At 37.1% G+C, this 14,030-nt stretch overlaps 1 protein-coding gene across 1 annotated transcript in view; it reads right to left on the bottom strand.

Moving 5' to 3' along the window:
- Positions 1–13,312, bottom strand: part of LOC132554799 (multiple epidermal growth factor-like domains protein 6) — a 39,972-nt gene extending 26,660 nt beyond the window's left edge. Inside the window, exons 1-4 of the mRNA XM_060219111.1 lie at positions 10,186–13,312; positions 9,096–9,899; positions 8,781–8,912; positions 7,506–7,643 (exon numbers count right to left, since the gene is read on the bottom strand). Of these exons, the coding sequence (XP_060075094.1) occupies positions 7,506–7,643; positions 8,781–8,912; positions 9,096–9,899; positions 10,186–13,312 (4,201 nt within the window). The remainder of the gene's footprint in view (positions 1–7,505; positions 7,644–8,780; positions 8,913–9,095; positions 9,900–10,185) is intronic.
- Between the last annotated feature and the right edge of the window lie 718 nt (positions 13,313–14,030).

Genomic DNA, 14,030 nt, shown 5'->3' on the forward strand with positions numbered 1-14,030 from the left:
ATAATGAATACAAATTTATTACAACTTTTTATCTGATTGGTTGTCTGTCCCCTATGTATACATCATCAAGTTGAATATCAATTTCAAAGCCGCCAGTAACCTTTAGTAGGTGGATTGACAGTGGTTAGCCATTATTTGTAGTGGATGTGGTGGGTATTTTCCCTGAGGTGTTCTGTTGTTGAGGGTGAAACATTGTGTATTTATCTGCGAGCTTTTCTATTGTTAACATTCAATTGATGTTGTTAAAGAACATTTAGCCCGTGTATTTTATTATAATATGCAGTATATAATACGAACATCATAAACATATTGTATGGGTACAGTTAACATGGCCGTCTGCATTCACAGTAAAACAGTATAACAAGATGGTGTTATACTTCTAGTTATCATTGTACCCCAACATAATGGCGCTGGGCTATGATAGGATCAATCTATCGTAACGTTGTATAATTAATGATTTCAGTAACGGTACCGTCACCACCTCAGCAGGATGTTTCCCATTTACACGTAAAGAGTGCATGAAAAAGTGGGCTATGAATAGTTGTTTATGATAAACTATATGGTTAATTACAAAAACAGACACACAGCTACACTTGCCAATTCCTAATCACAGAAGGCTATATCATTCAGTGGCGTGCCCGACCGAGCAAAACGCCGTTTATCATTACTCCTTCAGGATCTATCTCAACAGAGAGTGTACCCAGCAACGGTACATCTCCGTACTGTGTTTGATATACCGCGCTCCCAAAAGAGCAGCCTCTTCTACAGCAGCTGATAAAGAATGTACCTTGTACTGATCGCACGAGGATGTTAAAGATAGTTATTTAAAAAAAAACATTGTCAACATTCGAGACGTATTAACACGACATCGTAAAAGTTTGATATTTTGTTAGATATGGCTAATCATACATGATCGAGAGATATATTTATCAGTCTTCTTTTTTCTGGTGACTATAAAACTGTAAACCGATCATAGTGTGGAATTAACGTAACATTCACGCAAACAAGCTATGTTGAAGTCACGTTTGGACGGCAGTTATGAAAACATCGTGACTTCTTGTATTCCTTCACCACGTCTGAAATAAAGTTGTCAGGAAATGACGTCACTAGAGAAAGATATTTCGTATCAATAAGATGTCTATTGCTACATTCCTATATTTCATAATAGTTTTACTCAGTTTTAAAGAAACAGTTTTATTATGTGCATAGCGACTATTTTTTCAGCAATGTGATGTAATTTACACACAAAAGTTTATAACAATAATGTCTAGAATCGTTGTTCTACTTCAAGTTCACTTGCATGAAACAATAAATTTAAAAGATAAAAATAGAGATACACATGTATATATCGATCAACCATTGAAAATCTGTCTGTCATGCAATACTCGCAATGCATTCCAATAACATTCCAAGAACGACGGGATAAATTCAATTAACTGCTGTTACCAGGATAAATAAAACAATCATCTCACGATGAACTAGAACTAGATATGACGTAATTCTTAATACGATCGTGCCAAATGCTACATCGTTTAAGTATGCAGTATACAAATACATCTCTCTATGTATTTAATCCTCGCTAGATTAAATACGGAAGCCATAATCACGACTATCTATATCCCTGGATTTAATCATTACAAGAGAGAATCGGATGTATAAGACTAATTGAAATGAATGCAAATGACCAATTAAAGCAATTGAAGGTAATCATATATGACGACATCAGTTAAGTCCTAACAATATTGCAACCACATCGTCACGTAACTAATGACAACCATAATGCATATACAGCTTTAACGGAAATTAGTTAGGTTGATGTAGTCAAGATTTCTTTGGAATTAAACTTTGAGTACGAGTTCATCAGGACGCCTTTAATTTTAGCGATCATCTGTGTTCATTAAGTATGGTACACTTTGTTACAAAGAATTCCAAGTGTTTGATAAAGTAGTTTACCTACCATTTATATTTAAAGAAGGGAACATTATCACTGTCTTATCTCTATAACATATCTGATTGATAATTGCATCCATATTCATGACTTTGTAAGACTGTTAAAAGTCTGCCTTAGTCTAAAGATGATGTCATACACACGTTTATAAACTATTTCTACCAGTATAGGTGGGGTATGGTCAACTCTTAGGCAATCAATTAATCATAACAGCTGATGTGTCATGGTTAGTTCTTTTATTGTGGTAGAGACAGGTCACACAAACTCGTGGATAGTTCTTTTATTGTGATAGAGACAGGTCACACAAACTCATGGATAGTTCTTTTATTGTGGTAGAGACAGGTCACACAAACTCGTGGATAGTTCTTTTATTGTGATAGAGACAGGTCACTAAAACTCGTGGATAGTTCTTTTATTGTGGTAGAGACAGGTCACACAAACTCATTGATAGTTCTTTTAATGTGGTAGAGACAGGTCACACAAACTCGTGGATAGTTCTTTTATTGTGGTAGAGACAGGTCACACAAACTCGTAGATAGTTCTTTTATTGTGATAGAGACAGGTCACACAAACTCGTGGATAGTTCTTTTATTGTGGTAGAGACAGGTCACACAAACTCGTGGATAGTTCTTTTATTGTGGTAGAGACAGGTCACACAAACTCGTGGATAGTTCTTTTATTGTGGTAGAGACAGGTCACACAAACTCGTGGATAGTTCTTTTATTGTGGTAGAGACAGGTCACACAAACTCGTAGATAGTTCTTTTATTATGGTAGAGACAGGTCACACAAACTCATTGATAGTTCTTTTATTGTGGTAGAGACAGGTCACACAAACTCGTGAATAGTTCTTTTATTGTGGTAGAGACAGGACAGGTCACATGGGTGTTTGTTGTATTTGTTATTTCTTCCAATCTCCTCAATTTTTTCCCCGTGTTGCTCAAGATTTATTGAATCTGAGTATGGATTTAAATCTTCTGACATGTTGGTATTTTCTAATTTGAACTCGAGTTAAATAGTAACACAGAACCATCTGCTATTTAACCTCTTTGTATACAATGGTAGAACACTTGAAAACCTATACTTTCCCAATGTTACACGCGTTGTCCTACCTGTTGCAATATGATAATCCAAAGCAATATGTGCGTACACTATGATATCACGTGATATTACAGTTTGTTTTAATTAAAAATTGCCCGGTCAAGGCCGTAGAGAACTACCTTACCCAAGTCGTGAGTTCAGAGGAATTGTACTTAATACTATGTCTGTGGACAGTGTTTCATAACTTTCAATCCATGTATTACAATGTTCGATTTCCCGGCCACGTGATGAATAGCGATAACACATATATCATCAAAGTATGCACTAATCAGTACTAACTAGAATTTAATCATCCCTGAAGTGTGTACATATACTGGATTGACGTATATCAATTACCAGAATATTGTGATTGAAATCTGACACTCAGTGTCAGTAACTGTATAGTTGTGCGTTAATCAGTTGGCATATATGGAGTTGGTTTAAGGCGGTTCAGGAATTTAGCAATGCCGGAAACTATCCAGAACGGTTATTTGTCAGTAAGGTCTCATCTAGAAATTTGTCCTTCCGTTTGATGTCAAAAATTAATTGTGTCAATATTTCAACCAAACGGTAATTGCGTTTCTCAGATGGCGAGAAAGAACTGGATTTATCTAGCTGCTAGCCTTATCGACAGCCGGATAAATTCCGATCAGTCGATTTCCAGATAAATTACCTGCTTAGCATTAAGCAGGACGAGCAATGACATATTTTTAATATCATTATAAAACGTTATAATGATATTGATATAACAATCGAGTAACGACGATCGCAATTGTAAGTCATGTTTGATAACTGTTAAATATGAAGCTCCTTTTCTTTACACTAGTAGTAAGATATAAAGTGAGGCTTTCATTTTACAGCAGGACAAATACTTATCAGAACAATAGGTCAAAGGCCTTAACAGTCACTTTTATAAGTTTTATATATAAAACATGCTGAAGCTGTTGTTCTGTCATGTCCAATCACCTCGTTAACAATAACATAACTTGATTTACTTTCTAAATATAATCAAATGAATCAAATTACAATCGAGTTGACCCATTTTGCCCCATCCATCAAAGTGACCATGTGTATACCATTAGACTACAATTCCAAACATATAGTTCTTCAATAGACTTAACAAATCATGCTTAAAAAGTAATTTTCTCAAATAAGATACAGTAAAATTTACTTCCTTCGTAATGAGAAATGCAATTTTTTGGGTGTTATGAAATAAACAACTTTTGCGAGGCACTTTATGATTTTTTCATTCCAAGCAAAGTATTTTGGTCTTGATCCCTTTTTGGTACAACCACCACTGTCTGGGAACAGTCAAAGACAAGATGTACATTAATTACATTACCGCAATTCAATCCAAATAACTCTAACTAAATTATGTAAGAAATCCTAAAGATTTTATTCATATGATGAAACAGAAATCCCGTTTTGATCCTTCAAGTGGCCGTTTACTGGTAATGCGGTTTGTGTTGGGAATATTCTATCAAGAAATGATGTTTTGTTAATAGTGGCCGTTTACTGGTAATGCGGTTTGTGTTGGGAATATTCTATCAAGAAATGATGTTTTGTTAATAGTGGCCGTTTACTGGTAATGCGGTTTGTGTTGGGAATATTCAAGAAATGATGTTTTGTTAATAGTGGCCGTTTACTGGTAAGAAATGATGTTTTGTTAATAGTGGCCGTTTACTGGTAATGCGGTTTGTGTTGGGAATATTCTATCAAGAAATGATGTTTTGTTAATAGTGGCCGTTTACTGGTAATGCGGTTTGTGTTGGGAATATTCTATCAAGAAATGATGTTTTGTTAATAGTGGCCGTTTACTGGTAATGCGGTTTGTGTTGGGAATATTCTATCAAGAAATGATGTTTTGTTAATAGTGGTCGTTTACTGGTAATGCGGTTTGTGTTGGGAATATTCTATCAAGAAATGATGTTTTGTTAATAGTGGCCGTTTACTGGTAATGCGGTTTGTGTTGGGAATATTCTATCAAGAAATGATGTTTTGTTAATAGTGGCCGTTTACTGGTAATGCGGTTTGTGTTGGGAATATTCTATCTGGTAAGAAATGATGTTTTGTTAATAGTGGCCGTTTACTGGTAATGCGGTTTGTGTTGGGAATATTTTATCAAGAAATGATGTTTTGTTATTAGTGGCCGTTTACTGGTAATGCGGTTTGTGTTGGGAATATTTTATCAAGAAATGATGTTTTGTTAATAGTGGCCGTTTACTGGTAATGCGATGTTTTGTTAATGTGGCCGTTTACTGGTAATGCGGTTTGTGTTGGGAATATTCTATCAAGAAATGATGTTTTGTTAGTGGCCGTTTACTGGTAATGCGGTTTGTGTTGGCAAGAAATGATGTTTTGTTAATAGTGGCCGTTTACTGGTAATGCGGTTTGTGTTGGGAATATTCTATCAAGAAATGATGTTTTGTTAATAGTGGCCGTTTACTGGTAATGCGGTTTGTGTTGGGAATATTCTATCAAGAAATGATGTTTTGTTAATAGTGGCCGTTTACTGGTAATGCGGTTTGTGTTGGGAATATTTTATCAAGAAATGATGTTTTGTTATTAGTGGCCGTTTACTGGTAATGCGGTTTGTGTTGGGAATATTCTATCAAGAAATGATGTTTTGTTATTAGTGGCCGTTTACTGGTAATGCGGTTTGTGTTGGGAATATTCTATCAAGAAATGATGTTTTGTTAATAGTGGCCGTTTACTGGTAATGCGGTTTGTGTTGGGAATATTCTATCAAGAAATGATGTTTTGTTAATAGTGGCCGTTTACTGGTAATGCGGATTGTGTTGGGAATATTCTATCAAGAAATGATGTTTTGTTAATAGTGGCCGTTTACTGGTAATGCGGTTTGTGTTGGGAATATTTTATCAAGAAATGATGTTTTGTTAATAGTGGCCGTTTACTGGTAATGCGGTTTGTGTTGGGAATATTCTATCAAGAAATGATATTTTGTTAATAGTGGCCGTTTACTGGTAATGCGGTTTGTGTTGGGAATATTCTATCAAGAAATGATGTTGTGTTAATGACAGCCTGAAGAAAATTCAAATATAGCTGTGCCCTATTTTAAGAAAAAAACAAACATGTAATATTGATGAAGCTATTTTATCGGACGTTTCACTTTTTAGGCCTTAAGAAAACCAAATCACATATAAATGGACTACCTCCTATACAAAGGTAATGCCAAGTGTTCTGAGGTAGTAACCGTACATTGGACGCAGCAACAGGATGGTAGAATGGAGAAGATATCAGAAAGGAGTTAAAATAAATGAACTAAAAGAGACTATCTGAGAAACTCACAGTATACAGAAATCAGAGGTGATCTAGAGCATATAGACGACATTGGCTGTCGACGACTACAATGCTGGGGTATTACTACGTGGTCGAATAGTGCAGACATTTTTATTTAGAAGATACTGTTCATTTCATGAATTAAAAAAAATACCACCAAGACAATACCAACATGGCAACATAACCATAATCCAAACTCAAATTCCATTTAACTAGAGCAAAGTTTGAACAAAAGAAAGATTTACATGGAGACTCCTGAAAAAGTACAAGGAGAATAAGACCAAGTGTTCCGGAAGAGTAAACGTCTTCTGCTCCATCGATGACACTCGACATGTAAACCTTGGTATACAATAACGGGAACCATTAGGCACACTAACGAGCATCAAATACGTCCAGCTTCATTTCACACAAAGGAATAGAATATTTCTCCATGAGATCGCTATGGCGACCATAAAACTTCCCCATAACTTAAGTATTTTTTGAACGAACGATCTGAACAAAATTCCTAGATTTAAGAAACATCTTGTTGCATGGTAAATAGGATTAAGAAAGATATATAAATCGCTGATTCGGCGCAGAAGCATATGTAACCGATCATCATCGTCATTGTTACAATATAACATCTAATTATCAGGTGATATTTCTCTAAAAGTCATGTTTTGGTTCAAACTATATGGAATATGTACATTTGCATGACAATGCCACGATACAAAACTAAACGGAAAGCATTGTGATTTAAGGTATGATCATTACAACTTCATTATTACGAGCACGAAAAAAAAAAAAAAAAAACCAAAAAAAATCGCCATCAATGGCTGTACCACTTGACTGGGTACACTTTCGATAGAGAATAGTGTATTTCAATTTTAACTTATAACGCCATAACATCAAAACCTGCCTAGGAAATGTAAAGATAAGCATTGAACTACCTTGTTAGTACGATTTCATGAAAGAATATATAGCATAATCTACATGTAATCCCGTGGATTCGTCCTGTGTATATGTTACTGGTACAATATTTCATTGCCTACGCCAGTCAGTGGTCGATTGTGATGTCATATGGATAATGGCGCTACTTTATGAATCGAAAATGTCACAAGAAAGTGGTTGTCTCTTTTTTATTTTGTCCTCCATAAAAATCTGTCAAACATAACTAAGTTATGGTTAAAGTATCTTACCTGGAAGGCATGTGTCTTGTTCATTAGATACAAAGTATCCTGGTTCACAAAGACACTTGTCGTTGATGCAGATACTTCTGCTGTCGATGTGACGGCACTGAGACGGAAAGTAACACACCTCGGTCAACAGCAAGGGTCCTGTTAAAACGAGATTGTGATAATGGTTATACAACACCTTATTTAAGCAAAATATGTTGTCCTCTACTATCATCTGCATATAATTAATACCATATTCAGCATTATTATCACGAGGTTAGTGACGACAAAACAATGAAATCGAATTGCAGAGTTTTGAAACCCAAAAAAGCCCTGAATAGAACATTACTTATTGCCTTGGTTTAAGGTCAAGATGAATATTTGTTAACCTTTGTGTTATGTATCCCTCAGATAGAGCCGTCAGGTTACATAAAACATTTCCTGTGAACATATAAGACAACCCAGTAAATGTAAATGATTTCATTAGGGCAATCGACTACAGATTCTACCACCAAGAACTGTTGACACTAAAACACTACATTAGAGTCATGATCATACTGATACAGTTCAATGAAAGTTCGCCGAGCGGGAACGCTCAACTGCGTGTGTAATCAATGGACAGAGCTTAGATAGAACAAAGACATTATCAGCGATGTATCGGTACATATCGTCTATCTATTCCAGTGATCTACATTACCTAGATGATATATATCGTAATTATAACCCATTCATGAACACTTAAGACACTCAAATGAACATTAGGAAACACCAACTAATCCAAATCGTCTAAAACATTTAGAATTCATATCGTACAAATTCACATAAATTCTCTTGAATTCAGATATAAAATCATGCTTGTAATACGGAATATCACATTGTTTACACATATCTATGTAATCAACATTTCTTCTGATATACGCTTCTACCGTATGGTGAAGCAAGAAATATTTTAACCAGAGACTAAGAGACTAAGTATATTTCTACCACCCCATGTGCCCGGGAAAGATTTATGGAATATTTCATCACTACAGAGTGAAAAAGGTTTGCATTTTCATTTCTCGTCTTGCCAAAAGGCAAGTATGTTGGCTATTGCGTCAACCAACAACTCAAGGAAAGACAACATATACCTGTTAGAAAGAGTGAGGGATAATGAACAATGAAATGCTGAGTTACAGAGGTCAGGTTTTGATTTATATCATCATTAGGTGTCAATGATATTTATTTTTACCATTACATTTACCATTTAATTAGACCTGGAATAGAAAAAAATCAACTCCGATACACATGTTGCAAACTCACGCAATACACAGTATTCCCCGCGCTCGAAAGAATCAAACTCTTCTGAGCATGAGCATCGGTTAGATTGACACACCGAGTCGTAGACAGCGAAATAACAATCTTTATCTTCCTCACAAGAATCTCCAATTACCCCTGAAATGATACATAGTTATGTAATAGGTTATTCACGTTATATGGAAGTTTAGTCTCATCAAAGGATTAATGTCATCATTCAATTCGAACATGTCACAAAAAAACAGAAAATTGTATGTATTTATAGAAGAGAAGTATCCATCTAACACAATAGAAAGAAGTAAGGAATCCTTCGCCACTCACGTAGTTTACAGGAAGTCCCGTTGTCGTTTCCATAGTAACCAAAAGGACATTGACAAACGCCCTGTCGACAGCTTGTAAGATGTACAGCAGCTGAACAGTCTATTGATTTCTTACAATCGTCCATAACACGTCTTTTTACACAAGTACTGTTTCCGGATGTGACGTAATATCCGGGTAAACACAAACATATACCATCGAAACATTGACTGTTAGTAATGGCATCCCCACAATCGGAATCATTTTGACAAGCGTCGTAGATTTTCCGCAAAATGCAATCGGACCTTAAATCATTCGCATAATATCCGGACGTACATGCGCAGACGCCATTATTACAAAAACTATTATTGACAGCTGCTGAGCAGTCTATTTCCTGTGTGCAAGTCTTATCTCCTATTTTCCTTAAACTGCACTCAGTGTTGTTCTGTTTTTCATGAAACCCAAGACGACATCTGCAATACGAATTGTTGAAGCATTCGCTGTTAGCGACTGCCAATGTGCAATCAAAATCGAGGTCGCAATTATCAAATATTCTGTTACTGTCACATACATGACCCTCGTCTAGGACCTTAAACCCTGTCTCGCAAGTACAGAACCCTGCCCTACATTCACTGTTGTTCACAGCGTAAAGACAGTCTGGGTCATATGTACACGTGTCACCAATGACTCTTGGCTCACAAATGGAGTCATTAAGTTCAGCTTTAAATCCAAGATCACACACGCAAGTACTATTATCCTTGCCACAGAGACTATTTGGAACGGCATGGAGGCAATCCCCCGTAAACTCACAGACGTCTCCAATTCTCCCTGTAAGTAAAAAGAAAAAAAAAGTCTGAAACGTAGGCATTCGCCATTCATGGATAAACTACCAAACTCCAAAACAAATTTGACTATGTTAATCGTATTACCGTTGATTATTTGAAGTATATGAAAAAATTGCGTTCTCTTTTTTTTAAAAGGAAATCATAATAAGTTTGTGTTCTTTGTATCTACATTTATTTTGCAGTATTCATGGTCGATCATTACTATTTCAAGGTGCGTATTCAACTTCAACACTTTTTTATTTTATTTTTTGTTTCGTTCACATACATACGTTTTAAACATGAAGTATAATTATTCGAGCTTCGATAGCCTTTCTGGCAAACACATTCCCCTATCGAGCATTCACTCCAGACAACGGCATTGTCGCAGTCCGAATTCACTGCGCATGCGTCCAATATTTTTCTTTTGGTGCATGTATCGTTGATATGGTTAGTGAGGTAGCCTGGATAACATTCACACGTTCCATTTGAGCAGTTGCTACTGGCGACCGCTGATTGACAGTCTAATTCTACGTCACAACTGTCCCCAACTTTACGTTTTGTGCATGTCGTTTCATTCTCAACAAAGAATCCGACGTTGCATATACATGTATTATTGTGACAAGAGCTGTCATTGATAACTGTTGTACAATCTTCATTCCTTTCACATACCGAGTACATAGTGTGTTTCGTACATATGGTATAATTTTTGTCTTCGTAGAAACCAATTGAGCATTCACAAGTTCGATTACGACATACGCTGTTTGTTATTAGAGTGCAATCTACGTCATCATCGCATTCGTCTAAGAGCTCCTTGAGGACACAAAAAGTCTCATTGGTATCGGGTTTATACATTGGTAGACAGGAGCAAGTGTTATTTAGGCACCGTGTGTGATTCACAGCTATGGTACACTGTAAGTCTACCAAACAGTTGTCACCAATTGTTATCTGAACACAGCCGGTGTTGTTATCAACTGGTCTATATCCGACGTCGCAGTCACATCGGCTAGATTTACTACTGCAAAGAGAATTGTTCATAAATGTCGAACAATCGATATCATCACCACACGTATCCCCAATCTTAGCAGGAAAACAGTTTCTTTTGTCTCCCTCATCGAAGAGATAGCCTGTTTCACATTCGCAAATACCGTTTCCGCCGCACATACTATTAGCGTTGAGTCCGAAATGGCAGTCGTTGTCTCTTTGACACGGGTCTCCATGACTAATAAGCCTGCAGTCTGTTCGATTGTCCATAGGGATATAACCACTTTCTCTTTCACACAGACAAAAATTGTCTTCTCCACAGAAGCTATTTGGCATCAAGACACTGCAATCAATGTGTTGACTACATGCATCGCCCAACATGTTTCTGATGCAGAACGTTCCGTCTGGTGCCGCTCTGTAGCCGTAATCACAAAGACATTTCGGCCCTCTTCCACACTGGCTATTCAATATTTCAGCACAATCGTCAAACTGTAGTCCGCGTCTGCACTTGTCACCAAGCTTTAAGTTTGTACAACCGCTACCATCAAGTTTAAACCGGTATCCATGTTTGCATCCGCACGTCCCATTGGTACAAATGCTGTCGTCCATTACAATTTCACATTGATGTGATGTCGAACAGTCATCCCCTATCACCAAAGGAATGCATTTATCATCGACAGGTCCAGCTTCGTCCATGGTAATATCTTTACGAGTGTCGTTGACCTTATAACCCGTGTCACACTGACAGTGGTTGTCGGACCCGCATACACTATATCCAATTGCTGAGGCACATTCCTCATTAGACTCACAGACGTCACCTATTTCTAGCAAAGCACAATTTCTGAAGTCTTCACTTGCTTTGTAACCAACTTCGCATTCACATGTCTGATTTCCGGTGCAAAACGACCTGTTTACTACAGAATTACACTCGATGTTGAAAATACAAAAGTCGCCTAAAACCAGCCTCACACAATAGTTACTAGATTTATTAACCTTGTATCCGGCGGTGCATCCACAGAGCTTGTCGTCGCCACATAAACTATGATCAATAGTACTCGTACAGTCAGTTGCCACGTCACACGGGTCTCCAAGGTGGATCGGGTCGCATGCGTCGTTTTGAATATTTGATCTATATCCTGATAGACACGTGCATATTGACTTACTGTTACATGTGCTATGATCAATTAATGCACTGCACATATCTGAATCGACACAGCTATCACCGAGTTTCGTCATCAAACACGAGGAATTATCCTTACCAGGTGTATATCCGGATACACAAGTACATATTCCGTTACTACTACATTCACTTTTATTGACAGCGGCCTCACAAGTTTCATTTAGATCACAAGCGTCTCCCAATTGCAGAAGAACACACCTCGTTCCGTTTTCAGCGTCACGGAATCCGTAAGGTGAACAAGCACATTGCCCGACATCAGTGCAGACACTATTCTTCACAGCGTGTTCACAATCCGCTAACACCGAACACGCATCACCAATAGTGCGACGTACACAGGAGGACATGTTCGGAAGATTATAGTAACCTAAAGGACATACACATATATTGTTGGAACCACAATAAGCTTTATCTATACCAGTGTCACATTCTGAATCAGCAGAACACGCGTCACCCAGGCTTAAGCGGACACAGCTTGCTTGATCTTCGTTCGGCTTAAACCCGGCTTTACAAACACAAATACCATTGTAACAGTGACTATTTGGCACTGCTTGGGAACAATCATGATCACCATTACAATAATCTCCGACCGTTTTCAAAACGCAACGGCCCACGACGATATCCGCCTTCTGGCTGATGTTGCAAATACAAGATCCGTTTACACATCGCGATCCGTCAATTGCTGAAAGACATTCGAGGTCATCAAAACAATCATTAAAAAGCTCACACGTAAGGTTCACAAATTTGAACCCAGGTTTACACCCACAAATTGAGCCATTGGTGCAGACGCCATCTTGAATATATGAACAGTCACTGTCATCATTACAGGTCGTTTCGAGGAGGACACATCTGGAATGGTTGGCGCTTGGTACAAATCCGGGTTGACATTTGCATTTACCATTATTACCACAAACAGTGTTGTTTCCAACGATGTTACAGTCGGCCGAAGACCGACAATTTCTGCCTATCAGGGTATCGTCACATCCGCTTCCGTTAACTTCAGTTGAATTACCGGAAGTGCAAATTGTTTCATTCACGCTTGTACAATTTGAATTATTGTCGTTACAGGTATAATTCGCATTGTCTGTAGATGAATTAGTATGTTTCGTAAGATTATTGTCTTTCTCTGATATAATTCTGACGCATTTCGACTCTTTCACTTCCAAAATATGTCCTACCGGGCACGAGCACTTTGAGAAGTTACACTCACTACCAGTAATTACACTATAACACTCCGAGTTATTTTTACACTTTTTCATATTGAAATTAGGATAAGAAATATTTGAATACGAGTTTGACATATTGCTTGTTACAGTTTTATCTAAATTCAAAGGGATTGTGGCACATGGCCCGTCACCATCCTCACGCTGGTATCCTGGAATGCAAAGACACAAGTTTAAATAAGAATCACAAGAACTGTTTGGAATGGTTGAACACTGTATATCACTTGTGCAGGTTTTGTTAAAGAAATTCCGTATACATCTCCTTTTAGTTTCATCTTTTTCGTATCCGGCTCCACACTCACATATGCTTTGATTCAAACAGATGCTTGATTCGAGGATTTCATTACAGTCTGAGTCAGTCAGGCATGGACTTCCAAAATTACCTGTGGAAACAGACATTCATATCATAAATGTTGACAGAAGAAACAAAAGTGTTAATCTGTTTTCTGATAAGTTTTCTCTAATCAAAGGGAAATAACTCTTCCTATATGCATAACAATATTAACACACGCCTTCTCTATGGGTATCTGTAGGAAATATATAGATGCATGCATATCCAAATTTCACTATTTTAGTAAGACATTTCAGATTTCAATAATAAAGTTAATACGTTACATTTCAATACTAACATTTAAGTATAAAAACAGAGCATTTACCATATCCGTGACGAGGTCATTATCAAATGACAAATATATACAAAGTCTAACGGTTTACTTACGTGGTAAACATGCTGTGCGCTGATCGTTTGGGAAGT

The sequence above is a fragment of the Ylistrum balloti genome, unplaced genomic scaffold, assembly GCF_031769215.1.
Source record: "Ylistrum balloti isolate Yb309-2 unplaced genomic scaffold, AGI_CSIRO_Ybal_v1 Utg370444, whole genome shotgun sequence".
NCBI classification, from domain to species: domain Eukaryota; kingdom Metazoa; phylum Mollusca; class Bivalvia; order Pectinida; family Pectinidae; genus Ylistrum; species Ylistrum balloti.